Source organism: Papaver somniferum, chromosome 1 (assembly GCF_003573695.1).
Source record: "Papaver somniferum cultivar HN1 chromosome 1, ASM357369v1, whole genome shotgun sequence".
Lineage (NCBI taxonomy): Eukaryota > Viridiplantae > Streptophyta > Magnoliopsida > Ranunculales > Papaveraceae > Papaver > Papaver somniferum.
In genome coordinates, this window is record NC_039358.1 from 202,392,894 (window position 1) to 202,405,890 (window position 12,997).

Consider the following 12,997-nt stretch of genomic DNA (forward strand, 5'->3'; position numbering starts at 1 on the left):
GAACTGAATTCGGCGAAGGAAGATCAGAAGAAGAAGAACGAAGAGAGAAGAAAGAAAAGAGAAAACAAAATTTTATAATTATGGGTTTGAGAATAATTTTTCCCCAATAAATGGGTGCGCGCCTTCAGTTTTCTATCCGTGGGTTTCTCAGTAGAAAAATGTGTGAGAATGGGTCTCACTGTAGTTTTCACTTCCTACAAGTATAGGGTTTCCTAAGTTAGCTCTAAGAGACAAACCTCTTAAGCTGCTATACTTAGGACACAAGTACTTGGTTTCCTTAACCAACTAGATTTCCTAATCTAGACCTTAACCGACCTACCAACAATTCTCCACCTCGGATCATGCATTCATGCATGAGACGATCAATAAATAAAATCACCTCCATCTTCCAACGTCGATTGAACCATCACTGGATGCCTACGTATCCTCAATAGGAATCAAACCCGACCGTAGTTCTCTCAAATGGCCTTGCTAGAAGGCCTCCACCAGGTTCCTAAGAACATCTACCCCAGAAGGGTCCCTTACCAAACTGGAAGGATGTGGATTAATTTCGAACAATGTCGAAACTTGATCCCAGATACTACTTTAGTCAACATATCAGCTGGATTGTCTTTGGTATCGATCTTCACAAGTAGAATGTCTTCTTCTTCAAGAATTTCTCTCACAAAGTGAAATCGTACGTCTATATGTTTGGTTCTATCATGATGCACTTGATTCTTAGCGAAATAAATTGCACTTAGAGTATCACAATGCACATGCAGTTGGTCTTGCACAACTCCTAAGTCATCTAGTAAACCTTGTAACCATATAGCCTCCTTAAATGCTTCTGTCACTGCCATATACTCCGCTTCCGTAGTTGAAAGCGCCACAGTAGACTGCAAGATTGATCTCCAACTAATTGGTGCTCCTGCTACGATAAATACATACCCTGTAGTTGAACGTCTCTTGTCCAAATCACCAGCATAGTCAGAATCCACATACCCAACACACAACTGATTGTTACTTATATCCTTCACAAACTCCAAGCCAACATCAACCATACCATAAAGATACCTCAAAATCCATTTCACAGCTTGCCAATGTCCCTTACCAGGACAATGCATATAACGGACGACCATACTAATTGCATGTGAAATATCCGGCCTTGTACATACCATCATATACATCAAGCTACCAACAGCCTCAGCATATGGGACTTGGGCCATATACCTTCGCTCTTCTTCGGTAGTGGGAGATATACGAGCATTCAACTTAAAATGAGCAGCAAGGGGAGTACTTACAGATTTAGTTCCTTCGTAGACACGAAACTTCTGTAACACTTTCTTCAAATATGCCTTTTGAGACAAACAAACCTTACCCTTCTATATGTCACGTTGAATCTCCATACCAAGAATGTTCTTAGCCTCTCCCAGATCTTTTATCTCAAACTCAGATGACAACTTGTTCTTCAAATTATCGATCTCTTTCTTGTTATTCGATGCAATCATCATATCATCGACATACAAGAGCAAATATATGAAAGACCCATCACGTAGATTCTTGAAGTATACACAATGGTCATAGTGACTTCTTGTGTATTTTTGGCCTATCATAAACTGGTCAAATCGCTTGTACCATTGTCTTGGAGACGGCTTCAGCCCGTACAACGATCTCTTCAGTTTACATACACAATTTTCTTTTCCATCAACCTTGAACCCACTCGTCTGAGTCATATAGATCTTCTCTTCATGATCACCATGTAAGAACGTCGTCTTAACATCTAGCTGAACTAGGTCTAAATCATATTGTGCTACCAAGGCGAACAAAATACAGATTGATGAGTGTTTTACCACCGGAGAGAACACCTCATTGTAGTCAATCCCTTCTCTTCGGGCATAACCTTTTGCAACTAACCTTGCCTTGTAGCGTACTTGATTCACCAAAGATCCTTCTTTCTTAGCATATACACACTTGCACTCTATGACCTTCTTACCGTTCGGAAACTTCATAAGAATCCATGTGTTATTCTTGTAAAGAGACTCTATCTCATCTTGCATTCACAACACCATTTCCAGGATTTTGTCACAGGCTATACCTGTTACTAATTGAATTTGTAACGGTTATAACCGTACTAAATAGCCCGTTATTAATAATTGTGATTGCGTTTGTAACGGTTTTATCTGTAACAAAATCCAGATACAGTCACATAAAATAAACATAACAATAATTAACTGTCACAATTGACCTAATTTTATGATAGCGACATGTGTTTTAATTATCACATATAAACCAACGATTTTAACTGTTACACCATAACTACAACAATTCACCAAGAGACACGTGTTATTTTCTTGTTACGACTAAAGTAACGAATATAAGTGTTATGTTATTTTGCAACTATTACTTAGAAGACATGTGTTTATTTTACTAACAATTTGTGTTACGGTTTTTTCCGTGACAATTCTTTAATTACAATTAAAGAAAAAGTACAGGCCAGGTCATGATTATAGACATGGGCTTCCAGTTTACAGGCCTATAATACTGGTCCTCATCCTGGACTCGTACTTCCAGTGTACAAGCCTACAATACAATTAAACTTGAAACCCAACTGCAGGCCATTCTTTTGGAATTGCAATTCATACATTCACAAACTGCATAAAGGAAGTCAATACATTCAATGTAGAAGCTCAAAGAAAGTAATTTATCCAAAAACAATTCAATCTTATTCATTAGTCTCAGACAAGAGTTATAATTGCAAAATAAGTCAAACATTTTTCAGCACTAAATTAAGTGCTCAATCTGAAATTCTTTTGCAAACCTAACTAAGAAAGTTCAAAATTATTCATACAATATAGAATTTTACCCGCCAAACTTCACCATTTATGTCTTTGATCGCTAACTTAAATTCAATCGGATCTAGACAAAACAGACCTGTAGAACCAAGAAACAAAAATGCTTAGTCAGTTCAAGTCCCAACAATACCAAAAAATACCTGCAAGGACAACATATGCTGCCTCTACAGATCAACACAAACCATGATTAGACCTAAACTTCCCTAACAAAGGTTGTATATTTGGATAACAACTAAAAAATAGTGAATAAACACTTTACCTGTATATCACAACTGAACACAAACTCAAAAGCGTTAGGACTTCAAACTGCAGAACAAAGTTAAAAGTATGTCAATAGATTTCTGAAGTTGTGAAAAAATAGATAAAGGGACCATGTAACATGAAATTCAGACTAGTGAAGAGATTTTAGGGTAAATGAGTATCAATGCTTACCACAGAGGGTCGGTTTCCTCCTACTGCAGTATAGAGGAAGTTCTCCAAAAGGTATTCATTCATTTTATCCATTAGGTTTAAAATTACACAAAAAGGGATGAAATTCTGATTTCGATGATGATGAACTTGGCCAATACTTCATAAATGATATCAAGTAAAGCATCCATGTGTTGTGTCTCTGGTTCACATACGATAAAGAACGTCGTTCCTGCAAAGCAAATCAACATCAGTACTATAGCTTTGTTCAGTTCTTAATACACAGTAGAACAAAATAAGTTACTAAAGTATACTTCATATTCCCTCCTTAACATAAGGTCAAGTCAATAATTAACAAAGCAGTATGAAGATAAGGTCAAGGATGTACATTAGCGCAAAGTCGAAGCACATGTTTCAGGTAATTTGACAGATTAAACCTAGATCTAGGTCATGTAAACAGCAATTGGCTCATCAGTACCGGGTATACAATCATGCAACAAGCGTGAAAACATAAATGAAGAAAACAGGGAAAGAAGAGGACTATCAGGGAATTACTTTTGTGGAATGTTGTTGGTATGCAAATACTAATATCACAAGGGGGATATGAACTGTTCTCCTTACAGTAAGAATAAGATACCTGATAGACAGTTCCCCTTAATATGCAACCATTGTCGCCAGCTATGTAAATATCTCACTTAGTTCGGTAATAGTGGATTCCACATTCTGAAGAGCAACTATATGGCTTTAAGAGTAGTTGTCCTGCCTCAGAAAAACCTGCTGCAACATAGAAACTTCCATCTGCAGGGTTGTTGTACCCAAGGTAGTCAATTTCGGATTTCGGATTGTCTCGGTCGACACCGAGATACTGGTAGAACTTTGTCTCGGGGAAATTCCGTTTTAAAATCTCGGTAAAATTTCGGTTTCATATTTTATATCCTCGTATCGATAATCACTTAAAAGAAACATAGTATTAGTAAATCTGGTTGTTCACCTTCTCATCATCAACACCAAATAATAATTTTAGCTCAAGAAATTCAAACACAGCAACAAGCAATAATACTAGTGAGTGAATTAATCTTTTTAATTTTTGTATGTGAGATTAGTCCACTCAATTTTAAAAGAAAAAAAAAAATCCGGCCAAGATAAATCAATTCCGACCGAAAAACGCGTTTCCGGCCGAAATTTTCGCAAAGATTTCGTCCGGCCGAAATTAACAAAATCGTGTCTTCTTGGACCGAAATCCGGAATTTCGCCGAAATTTCGACCGAATGGCCGAAATCGACTACATAGGTTGTACCAAGCATGGCTTCCATAAAAGTAAACCACAAGGTTGGAGAATGCCTCAAAAGCAAGGGGCGTGGACAAAACAAATTATGAGACATGATCAACAACAAAGCAAATTTTGAGAATATTAAAGTACTCACTCTTAACGCAGCTTTATGTAGAGATGATGAGCGCATATAGGCTTTCATGAGCCTGAATATCATTGTAGTTACTAATCCAAGGATGACCTGCCAAGAGAAATATAATTAGGATCACAAAGAAAGAAATTCAGCAGTCTTTTTTAACAAGATGAGAATATTAACTTAATGCCTCAGCAGCCATCACTCGTTTACGTGGGTCTTTATTCAATAGACGCTTGAAAAATGCTTGGCTTCAGAAGATAAAGAAGGCCAAGGAGGTTCATCGAAACTTGAGTCCGCCCTAAAGGCCCGAAAAATCCCAGCCTATGGGCGAGCCCAGAACGGACGACTTCCAAAAATATATACGATACACACCAATATAAGATCTATGTAGAACCTCAGGTGCAACATAGTATGCACTTCCAACGATTTCATTGAGCCTTTCATCTGCATCGTGTCAGATAAATTAAAAGTTAGAAATGATAGATCTCCAGGGTGCTTAACACTAGTTGTTCTTACAGAACAAAATCATGTAGAATCCATTCATAGACAACAACAACAACAACAAAAGCTGGGAACCTAGATTCAGTAAGATGGGAACCAATTTCAGGTATCAAAACAAACATGGTTGACACCTGAAGTTGTTTATGTGAAAGAACTGCTAAACCAACAAGTAATATGTGGCACTTAGGTGTGATGAAATTACAAATTGGAGAACTAAGAAAGAGAAATAAAGGTACAGAGGCAACTAGCATATTGATATTCAAGCAATTAAATCTACGACCCATTGCAGAGCTAATGATATTAGAGTCAGAAAAGCATAATCACCATTATAGTGCAAATGTGTGTTTTTCCTAATAAAGTATAAATTGAAATGTTAAAAATGCATGTAAAAGGAATTAAACTAATTATTCATGTTGATCGTACAAAGTTAGGTAATCAGGGGCAGGACACCTGGAGTTAGAAAAGTATAACAGGCATTTATAATGCCAATGTGTGATTCTTCATAAACAAAGTATGAATTGAAATTAACAAAATGCATGTAAACTAAGAATTCTGGCTGACCTTACATAGTCAAGTAAACACAATATGGGAGTGAATTGTGTCACATTAGAACATAAGACAACAAAGCCTGTCTGAAAATATTTTCGAGCCAACATTATATTCACAGTTCCAACATCTTTGTTATGTCTGTGACTCTGTTCCACTCAACTGACCAAAATGAATAACTATTGAACTTAAAGTGAAAGATTTCCACTGTTTGCTGTGTCCAAATTTTTTACTATTTCTTTGTCGGAATTCCTTTTTGGCCTTTATTTTGTTTGAGTGATTTTTCATTCTATTACAGATATAAGCATTTCACAAAATGAAGGGTTACAAATTACAACTCAGATAATTCCAGTCTCTATAACAAGAATTAGAATCTTCATTAACTACAAAGAATAGTAAAATCAGAATGAAAAGAATACTCAAAAATGCCTCAGATTGTTAAAGGAGGGGGAAAAGAACTAGGCAGCTGTTGGTGGAAAAAGGCGACGTTTTCAGATACCCAAACTCTCCAGCACCTGGAGAAGAACCTACAAGTCAAAACTACTAGAGACGACTCTTCTTACTTTAGAAACACGATTTAGAAATTTAACTCCGTGGAGCTCGAAACTGCATAGATACCTGGTACATGAGTTCTCCAAGAGCAGAAAATTGGTCATTAGACGATACACCTGTTAGTAGTGCTTTAAAAGCCTGAAATCAAATAAATACGAATTAGGAATTTGGCCAGACTATTTCATGTATGGAAGTTCCAATGGTGATGTTCCAAGATATATCCTTCTTCTTAATTAAGCTGCTCCTAGCTAAATAGTGCATGGACTTTGGGGTAAAATAAGAACATCTTGACATATAATGCCTAGGGAAAATCTGAAGCTCATCAAATCTTGTGTTCACAAGATACTCGTCATGGTAACTTGTCATGCTAATCACAGCGGTACATATGTGCAGTTCACATCAAACTAGATCAGTTTATATTGGAAGTCCTGATTCCTAGAGCATCCACCAAGTCGACCAAAGTAGATCCAGTACTTGCATGTCTGTAACGCATTTCTTACTGAGATAAATGTTCTTTCAAATCGACCAACAGTATGAAATGAAATTATTTGCTACAGTCTACTTCCCACCGACCATTCATGAAAAGTGTGCAAGGAATTATTGTACTGGAGAGAGATGGTTAACAGGATGGTTTCTGGATATATACATGCATATACAATTAGCAACAGATGACCCAGAAGGAATTTTGTTAAAGTTAAAAAGTAAAGGTTATGCATACATCAGTCATGATGGTGTCCAGAAAAGATAAAGTATAAGACCGGATACGGTCTTCTATGAAATCATTATAAAAATATCAAAAACAAAAATCCAAAATGATAAAGTTACCATACCTGTTTGGTTGGTTAATTTGTATATAGTACATTGCTAGCTTCTGCATTTTTCACAGTCTACAAAGAACGGTAAATTCTGAAAGCCATAAAACCGCAAAGTGCCTCACATTTTCAAAGAGGGGAAGCAAAACATATAGGCTTTTGTTGGTAGAAAATTGTAGGAGTTAAATATCGCACACGCTAATAACTACGCGAAGTAAAGAATACAACCTAAGCGAAGAGCATCGCACACAACAAAGTTGAGATGACGTATCAGATGACGTCAACAAAGTCACGAGTAAAGTGTGAAGAAATATGCGAAGAAGTATGCTATGAGAAGATGAGCGATTGTATATGAGCGAATGTGTCGCATAGTGATCCCGAAAATAATGGGTTTCTCAGCTGTCATCCACTATGTAAAATCCTATATAAAGGAGAGAGATCATTGTTTCTGAGAGGATTCTAGGAGAAGTCTTGGTCAAGAAATATGGAGAGAGAGAGAAAGTGAATCTAGGTCTCAAGTAGAATTGTTGTAATACTTGAATCTATCTTGTAAACATTCTCAATCTTCAATTAATCAAATAATAATTCATAATGATCACTTAGAAATTGGTTTAGTTTAAGAGAAGTGTAGTTGTAAGAAAACTTACAACTACATTTTTGGCGCTAGAAATCAGCTCTGGATGATAATTCCTGATAGTATATCATAGATTTAAAGGAAAAAAGTGAGATCTAAAAATTTAGAAATGGCAAAGATTAAATCTGTTGGGGAACAAGGAATGACGACTAGAAGAAGTAACAGAATTGCTGAACGAAGACGAATTACAAATCTTGAGCAAGAAGAAGAAAGAGCGGATGAACATCAAAGAACAGAAATTCCAATTGGACCTCAGCGAGGACAAGGATAGAATAATGATATAGATTATGATAGAGTGGGTGTCCATACTACAATGACAGATTCAACAGATGAAAGACAGAGAATTTGGAACGAAGAACCAATTACAGCGAGTGAAGGAAATATGACGATTGCAGAACTTAGGCAAAAATTACTAATTGAAAGAAATAGAGAAGAAGAAGAGCGTGCGAATTTAATCCATCAAAATGATGATTTACGAGAAGAGAATCTTAAATTACAAGAACAAAGGTCAAGGAGTGTTACACGCTCAAGGTCAAGATCCAGTAGGAGTTCTTCCCGACAGAGTCAATCTAATCGAAGAAATGATAGGCGAAGGCAACATATGGAAGTCATTGAAGAAAACTCGTAAGAAGGTGAAAATTTGGAAGATCAAAGGAAAAGGAGACGTATAGTTGATTTAGCAACTAACCGATATGAACACCCACGCGAACTTCTTCGTCGTGCAAATACTAATTAAGAAAGAAGAGGATCCAAGATAAGGACAAATGATATTACATGGTGGAGAAATATTGAGAAACGAATACGAGCGCGAACGAGAGACTGCACGTGCGAGAGATAGACAGAGAAAAAGGGAAGAATTAGAAGAAAAAGAATTACAAAGCTGATTGCGTCATATTGATAATCGAGCAAGGGGACACAAACATCATCGCATTTGATACTCTGTCCACTCTCCTCCATTCATTTCTGATCACCTCTTTCCTTCATAAAATCAAGACAGTGATTTCTATAACATTATTGGCTAGCAATTACCACTTGACACCCTAGTTAGCAATTCGCAATACGGGATACGTTCGGAACGGGATACGTACGCGTATTATACGGATTTGTAAAAATTGAATTCGGTCAAGAATCCGGTCAACGGTTCGTGATACGGGAGTAATACGTAACGGCATACGTACGTATATAATTCGATTTACAAATATGAGTTCGTCACCGAAAATTCGGCACACGTATAATAACAGATATTCAGAATTTATATATAATCCTGCAAATACATAGTTCGAACTTCGAAATACAAAATATTTATACATATATATAATATGTATCTTAGATTCTGGCAGACATAGATACATTACAGTCGATTTATACCCTGTCCATGTGCATATATAAAAAGTTAAGTTACTGGAGTAATGTTTTAACTCCACAAAAAATCAAAATATAGACACAGATTAAGCAATTAGATGTGTCAGTTAGAGCCTAATTTGTTCCAAGTATTAAATACCTACTGATGACGATAATTCATTCTCGAAGATGTCCCAATGCCGCTACACATTCTATCCATCCAAGCAGCATTCAGGTCACTTTGAGCATCGGCTACAAAACCTTCATCAATAGCTTCATCCAGATTGCCATCAACAAGTTCAGTGTCCCACTCTGCGAGATTTTCAAGATTAATTGGGTCTCTATCTTTTAACTCAAAGTTCACGGAATTTTTCAGCATTAACGAGTTCATCCTTATGTACACCAGATCTTCCAACATCTGTGGAGCCAATATGTTTCTCTTTTTTGTTTGTGCGGCATCGAAAGCACTCCAGTTACGTTCACATGCTGAAGCACTACACGGCTGACTTAATAAACGAATGGCAACCTTTCTTAGTATAGGAACAGAGCCTCCATTTGCTTCCCACCACACCCCTATAATAAGGCCATAAACTTAGATAAACAATACAACCTAGATACGATTAATTATCCAAAAAGAAAAAAGAAAATTCATTAAAAAAAAACTTACTTGGATGACAATTACTGATTTGATCTATTGAGATGCTTGTAAAGATCTTTGGATGTTTTCCATTATAGAGTAAAAGCTCTTGCGAAAACTTGGTTCTTTCAGTGGTATCAATCAGTTTGTCATAAATATATGACAAGGCAGCTTGCACAGCTTCATTAGTATATGAAATCTTTCCATCAAACATGAAAGGAGGGTTCAAATACATGGCAGCAGCATGAACCTCATGAAGCAGGTTAGATTTCGCTCTGAATTCAAACAATTCCCATATATGCATATACTTAACAGGATCCTCTTCACATCGTTTTTTAATTGCCTTTCGTGCTCTATCTGTTGCTTCATAAATGTAGCCTGAAGTTGACCCATCACCATCGACTAACCGTAATACCTTTACCAATGGCTCCATTGCTGAAATTAGCTCTTTCCCATCCTCCCAAAATGGTGTTCCTTGTATAAGCTCTTTGACTATGTCAGCAACAGCTCCTTTGCTGTACAACATGTTTCTATATTCAACCGATGCGACCAAGTTTCTCAAACCATCTTCAACATCTAAAATATATTGAAGCATAAGAAAGTGAGACGCAAACCTGGTTTTAGAATACTTTCTCAAATCTTTCTTGGTATGCTCTCTCATTAAGTCCAAAAGAATGATATGCCTATAGAAATGGTCATATATCTTTCTTGCTTTGAGAAAAATATCTTTAACCCAATCAACAGAATCATATATATCCTCAAATAGCAATTGAACTCCATGAGCAGCACAGTTTGATTTGATTATGTGGGGATACTCTTCCATGATCAGGTTACAAGCAAGTCCATAGTTTGAAGCATTGTCGGTCACAATTTGCACTACATTTTCAGCACCAATCTCTTCAATAACTGGTAAAAGTACCTCCCTTATAAATAAACCTGTGTTCGATTCTCCGGATCTTTCAACTGATTTTAAGAATACTGCCCCTTTTGGTGAGTAAGCAATCACATTTATAAACGACCGTTTTTTCATATCTGTCCATATGTCTGACATGATGGTGCATCCAGTTAAACTCCAAGATTCTTTGACTTCATTTACATAACGTTCCACATCTGCTTTAGTATTGACAACCAGCTTAGTTCGAAGAGTAGAATAACTAGGTAATGAATATCCAATACCATATTCCGACACAGCCTTAATCATCTCAATAAACCCTGTTGTCTGTATAACATTAAAAGCAATGTTATTCAAGAAGAAACAAAGAGCTACTTTCATGTCCACCGCATCTTTATCCTTTTTGCTGAGCATTGCAGGTATTGAAGTTTGTTGCAATCTTGGTTCTTCACAGACACTAACGCTGCTCTCCCCAACACTCCCAGTAGATGATTTAGCTCTTTTAGTCCCACTAACATTAACACCGGCCTCCCCAACTGCAATAACAACAGATGCTTGTACTTCCTCAGGTACTTGTGCACAAACAGCAATGTCACGGCCTTTAATACCCGATAAATGAGACTTCACTCTTGCTACTCCTCAAGGAAAATCTCTTTTGCAGTACTTACATTTGAAACGGTTATTCAGTTTCTCAGCATATTCCCAAAATTTGTCTTTTATCTTCGTCATCTCCTACCAAATACACACTGAAACTAGTTTTAAGTATCAACAAAACTAGAGAAAGAGAATTTCTTGGACGAATAACGATATTAATTTATAAACATATGAATCCAAATTAATCTCACAATATTATTCATAAATCTATAACCTAATTCATTATTCATAATATTATTAATCAACTAAAATTGCAGTAACAAAATATCTAACACCTAAGGATATAACCAATCATGGATTCAATACAATCCAATATAAATTAAACATAAATAGATGTACTGTTGATTCAATTGAATCATATTGAAAACCAAAAATTCAGAATCAAACATAAAAATACAACACATAATATGTTGATGGAATCATGCCATACCTCGTCGCCAGCCTTAGAAGCAGATATTGAAGGATTTGAAGATAGGAAATCAGAAAACGAATTTGGGTGCGATGAGATCTGTTCAGTGAGCAGTGACTGAGAAGGTAGAGAAGAAGGAGTTAGGTTAGAACTTAGAAGTCTCTCTCCAAATTTTCAATTTATACGGATTCATTTCCTAACCCTATTTTCCCGTCCGAATGAATAAACGTTGATTCGGGACGTATAAAACGCGAATAATTCAGGATCTTCATATAACACGCGTACCTGGGTCGGTCTTTCAATGGGTCGCCCGTATGATTCGTTCCCGATTGATACGGCATAATTCGCGAATAATTCGCGAATTATTCGCCGAATTGCTAACTAGGCTTGACACCCCAACTTGTCTAAAAGTAGACGTGTCTTTGTTATTATGTCTGTTCCATTCAATTAACCATAATGAATAATTGTTGAACGTAAAGAGAGATTTCTACTATTTGTTGTGTCAAAATTATTTTTAATATTTGTTGGTAAAAAATAAAAATTTACTACACCCTGGCCTTATTCTTTGTGTTCTATTACAGCAAATGAAGGGTTACAACTTATAGATAATTCTAGTCTCTATAACAAAAATTAGAATCTCAATGACTACAAAGAATAGTAAAATCAGAATGAAAAAGAATACTCAAAAGTGCTTCAGATTGTTAGAGGGGGGAAAAACTAAGCTTCTGTTGGTGGAAAACGGCGCCGAATTTTCAGATATCCAAACTCTCCGGCACCTGGGGAAGAACCTTCAAAAACAAATGACTTGAATCCCGTGGCAGCTTTGTACTTTTTCTGAATCTGCACAGTTAGTATCATGAAAAATAAAATCAATTAGATACAAGGTAATTGAATAACCGTCTCTAATTAAGAAGAGGTCAGCATGAATGCGATGCACATTAAGAAGAGTTCAGCATGGATGCAACGCACAAATTTCTAGGGGTGTTGTCAAGGCGGTCAATTTTGTCTTAATCACGATAAACTTATCCTAATCTTTATTTTATTAGAACAGAATAATGATATAGATTATGATAGAGTGGGTGTCCATACTGCAATGACAGATTCAACAGACGAAAGACAGAGAATTGGGAACGAAGAACCAATTACAACGAGTGAAGGAAATATGACAATTGCAGAACTTAGGAAAAAATTACTAACTGAAAGAAATAGAGAAGAAGAAGAGCGTGCGAATTTAATCCGTCAAAATGATGATTTACGAGAAGAGAATCTTAGATTACAAGAACAAAGGTCAAGGAGTTCTACACGCACAAGGTCAAGATCCAGTAGGAGTTCTTCCCGACAGAGTCAATCTAATCGAAGAAATGATAGGCGAAG

General features: G+C 36.4%; 1 protein-coding gene across 1 annotated transcript; it reads right to left on the minus strand.

Annotated features, from left to right (window-relative positions):
• Window positions 1-9,191: 9,191 nt before the first annotated feature.
• LOC113358261 lies at window positions 9,192-11,289 on the minus strand. Its single transcript, XM_026601793.1, has 3 exons — window positions 11,229-11,289; window positions 9,699-11,159; window positions 9,192-9,604 (listed from the first exon to the last, which is right to left on the minus strand). The coding sequence occupies exons 1-3, from the start codon at window positions 11,287-11,289 to the stop codon at window positions 9,192-9,194; spliced, it is 1,935 nt and encodes a 644-aa protein (XP_026457578.1).
• Window positions 11,290-12,997: the final 1,708 nt, after the last annotated feature.

What these genes read in the sequence shown, in the direction of transcription:
- LOC113358261 (XM_026601793.1), bottom strand. Translation starts at nt 11,289, where the DNA reads ATGACGAAGATAAAAGACAAATTTTGGGAATATGCTGAGAAACTGAAT. An exon ending in ACTGAATAACCGTTTCAAAT is followed by an intron (nt 11,160 to 11,228) that starts GTAAGTACTGCA and finishes CGGGTATTAAAG; the next exon opens with GCCGTGACATTGCTGTTTGT. An exon ending in AATCAGTAATTGTCATCCAA is followed by an intron (nt 9,605 to 9,698) that starts GTAAGTTTTTTT and finishes GCCTTATTATAG; the next exon opens with GGGTGTGGTGGGAAGCAAAT.